The sequence below is a fragment of the Polypterus senegalus genome, chromosome 2 (genome assembly GCF_016835505.1).
Source record: "Polypterus senegalus isolate Bchr_013 chromosome 2, ASM1683550v1, whole genome shotgun sequence".
Classification (NCBI taxonomy): Eukaryota; Metazoa; Chordata; class Cladistia; order Polypteriformes; family Polypteridae; genus Polypterus; species Polypterus senegalus.
Genome location: NC_053155.1, coordinates 102,882,815 through 102,886,246, shown reverse-complemented (window position 1 = coordinate 102,886,246; position 3,432 = coordinate 102,882,815). Strand labels below are relative to the sequence as shown.

Below are 3,432 nucleotides of genomic sequence, written 5' to 3'. Positions count from 1 at the left end.
TTTCAGAGGATTTGACTGAATGGCATTGGTAAGTTTTGTAGTCTGTTTGACTTGTAGCTTATTTTAGTGTTTGTATACAAAATACAATTTCAAAGAATGTAACATATTTGTTATATTCTACTGGTGCTCTTTCAAAATTTATTAGAAGAATATTAGAAATCTGTTATCTTGAGTATACTGCTTTTTTGATTTGATGCAGGTTTATAGTGAGTTAACATTCTAAAGGAAAAACACCCGAAGATTAACATAACTGCTTCATTTATAACCCACACCGAAGTCTCTTCTTCTATATTTTGTGATTTTGTCAACAACTCACCTTGCCTACAGGGGACAAACACTGTCCTATCCCAGTGTTGCAACAAATGCATCAGATGGCATAATCTTGAAACAAAGAATGTGGGTCTACTGCATGAAATGTCAAGTAGGGACTGTGTCTTTGTATATCCACTAGGGAATCTTCAGTTACTTCAAAACTGTGCCAGTGAGAAGATTCATTTTCAAGATGTCACATTTTCATGCCAAAAATATCATTAAGGTTATTATCCATGAAATTATTGAGGCATGTGCTAATAAAGGACAACAGGTTTCTGAAACTCTGGTTGCTTTTATTGTAAAAGCTGTTGTTTTGGATCCAAGAAATGAGTTTCATGTTGTCAAAAAGCTTACAAAGTATGATATTCAAACCCTTATCAACATCTGTGTGGACAGACTGCTGGACCAAAACAGCCCATCACTAAATACAATCAAAATGCAGATTTACTTTGACATGAACTATGCAGGTAGAAATGAATATTTAAATGAACACCACATTGTGCTGGAGTCCAATTTATCACCTGTGAGTCGAGACATAACAGACATCCATGCCAAAAACAGACAGGAACTTGAGGCCATCTATCATAAAATTGTCAGTTTCGTTCTTCTATGTTCAGGCCTGGGAGCTTCAAATGACATTGATACAGTGGTAGAAGCAACTGTTGCCCTACAGAGTGTATTTCCCCGGTCTATGCTGGCAAGTTTTTTGTCCCTCAAAAAAAAGGATAAGGAACAGCAGCTCAGAGAGCTTACTATGATTGTTACTGGGATACGACTGTATAATAAGGATGTTGGAAAAGGCGGAGAAAGTATTGATAACCTACCAGCAATATTAAACAATGACATCCCTACTACCAGCAACCAGCATGAAGCAGAAATGGAACTTTCCCTGAATATAGCTGAACGGTATACCACCATCCTTGAGAAACTTGAAAATGGCGATGTGAATAAAGATTTACATGTGTATGCGGACCTCCTGAAAGAAGCCCTTTATAACATTCAACAGCATATTGTTTTTTTACGCCTGATAATGTCTGAAATAATCACATGTGCTCAGCAGGTGGAATTCCTGCAGCAAAAATTTGGGCAGCAAATGGAAGAGTTAAAATCAATAGTTCAGGATAAAATTGCAGTTCCTACAGCAGATGTCTATCCCCATTTTATAGCTCTGTCACGCCTATGGTATGGATTTCAAGGTGAGATAGTGCTACTCTCAGTTTTTAACAATATAGCCACTAGTCTGAAGCCATATCTCTCTTCCCATGTGCAAATCTTCTCAGACAACACACTAGGACCCTTACTTGAAAATCTAGATGTAAAAACAACTGAGCAGAGAATAGAGGAGACCTCAAGTGACCAGATTGACCCTAGTGAGTATAAAGACCATAATTGGCTGTTTCCTGAGACTACACATAATTTTGATGCCCTGCCACTTCAGTTTGGGGGAATCTGTGCATACACTCTTGTTGACAAAAATGGTCTCCTGTTGATGGGAAATCCTAAAATAGGAATTTTGAAACACAATGAAAAATATTACAGCTTCAGCTCAAAGAAAGCAGCCAAGACCTTTGCTGAAAACCCAGATAAATATATCTGGCTAGTAATAGAGATGGCAAAACGACATGCTGAGCTTATTCAACTGTTGGAACTTCTGCATCAGTTTGAACCAATTACTCCTTATACAGGGACTGCTACCATAACTAGTAGTACTACTACAAATAAAGAGAAAGGTATAGTGAGACTTGGTACAACAAGTGACATCAGTGCACAAACAGAAACCCACCTATTGCCATCACATATTGTTAAGTCCTATGAATGGAATGAATGGGAACTCAGAAGAAAAGCTATTAAACTGGCAAATCTACGGAATAAAGTAACTCATTCAATGCAAACAAAACTTAGCCATCTAAGGAGAGAGAACATATCTCAGGTGTACTTACCAAAACAGAAAGCTTCTCAAACCAAAAAAATTAATACAACTAATGTACCTAAGATTCAGGTTATCCGTCATGGCTTTTTAACATAATATTACCACCAAGCTTATGGGGAGACTATGTCAGAAGAACAAAGTTGGATTGTTATATAATACATACCATAATCTGAATACCTCACACATGGACTCCACTTGCACAGAAATGTTAAATGTTTAGAAATGTCCAGGCTAAGAGACAGAAAGAACTATTGTGTTGGAGGATATGCACAGTTTAGACGGAGAGCTATTTGGTATCCTTTCATCTTTCAAGTATGACCTTTTAAATGTTATGATTTAATAAATATTCTCCATCACTCTGTGCAATTTAAAGTGTATACTTTTTAGATAAGTGTCCAAGATGAAAAAGGAGATGTTTGAAATGATTCAGCAAATTCATATCTACCATGATAATAATGTGTGTATGGACAATAATGTGTGTATTGTATTGATACTTTAATGCCAATAAAAAATACTTTGCCAAAGGCAAAATACTACTTTTTAGGGCAGAATTAACTCTAACTTATCAACAGTTCAAAATGGAAAGAGATTTAATGTTTTAGGAAAACTAATGGAGTTATTTAAATTTCAATAATAAACCTTCTTTGAGAAAGTGCAAACAGAAGTAAATACACATTGATTAAGTAATTTGTATAATATTATGAATCCACTTTTAAGGGATCAAATTCTTCTCACAATGCACATTATCAGATTAAAAAATAAAGTACTAGATTGATCAACCTACTTTAAGATGTACAAAGTTGAGCATTATAGCATATTTAGTTAGGATTTTGTTTTAACAAAAATGGTTTAAGCTAACTAATGATTGTCAGGTATTGAATTTTTAATAGCACCTTTTATGCATTATTATTTCTGCCCTTTGTCATTTGCAAACAGAATACATTTACCCAAGTTTTTGTCTTTAAGTAACACTTTAAATGATCACCTTTACAGTAAAATTGCTAAATTCGCTCTGTTCAATTTTGCCATTTTTGCCACTTTACAAGTATTACAGCCTATCCTCCTGCACTGGCACAAAATATTTTCTCATAAGTATTACACACTGTGGAACCTAAGATTAATTTTTTGGTCCCTTAATTTTTGGATGAGTCATATTTAAAGTCATAAAATACACACACACACATACATAT

At 35.0% G+C, this 3,432-nt stretch overlaps 1 protein-coding gene across 1 annotated transcript; it reads left to right on the top strand.

The window, feature by feature from the left end:
* The first annotated feature begins 502 nt into the window (after positions 1 to 502).
* Positions 503 to 2,338, top strand: LOC120524400 (cilia- and flagella-associated protein 206-like). Its single transcript, XM_039746255.1, has one exon. The coding sequence runs from the start codon at positions 503 to 505 to the stop codon at positions 2,336 to 2,338; it is 1,836 nt and encodes a 611-aa protein (XP_039602189.1).
* Positions 2,339 to 3,432: the final 1,094 nt, after the last annotated feature.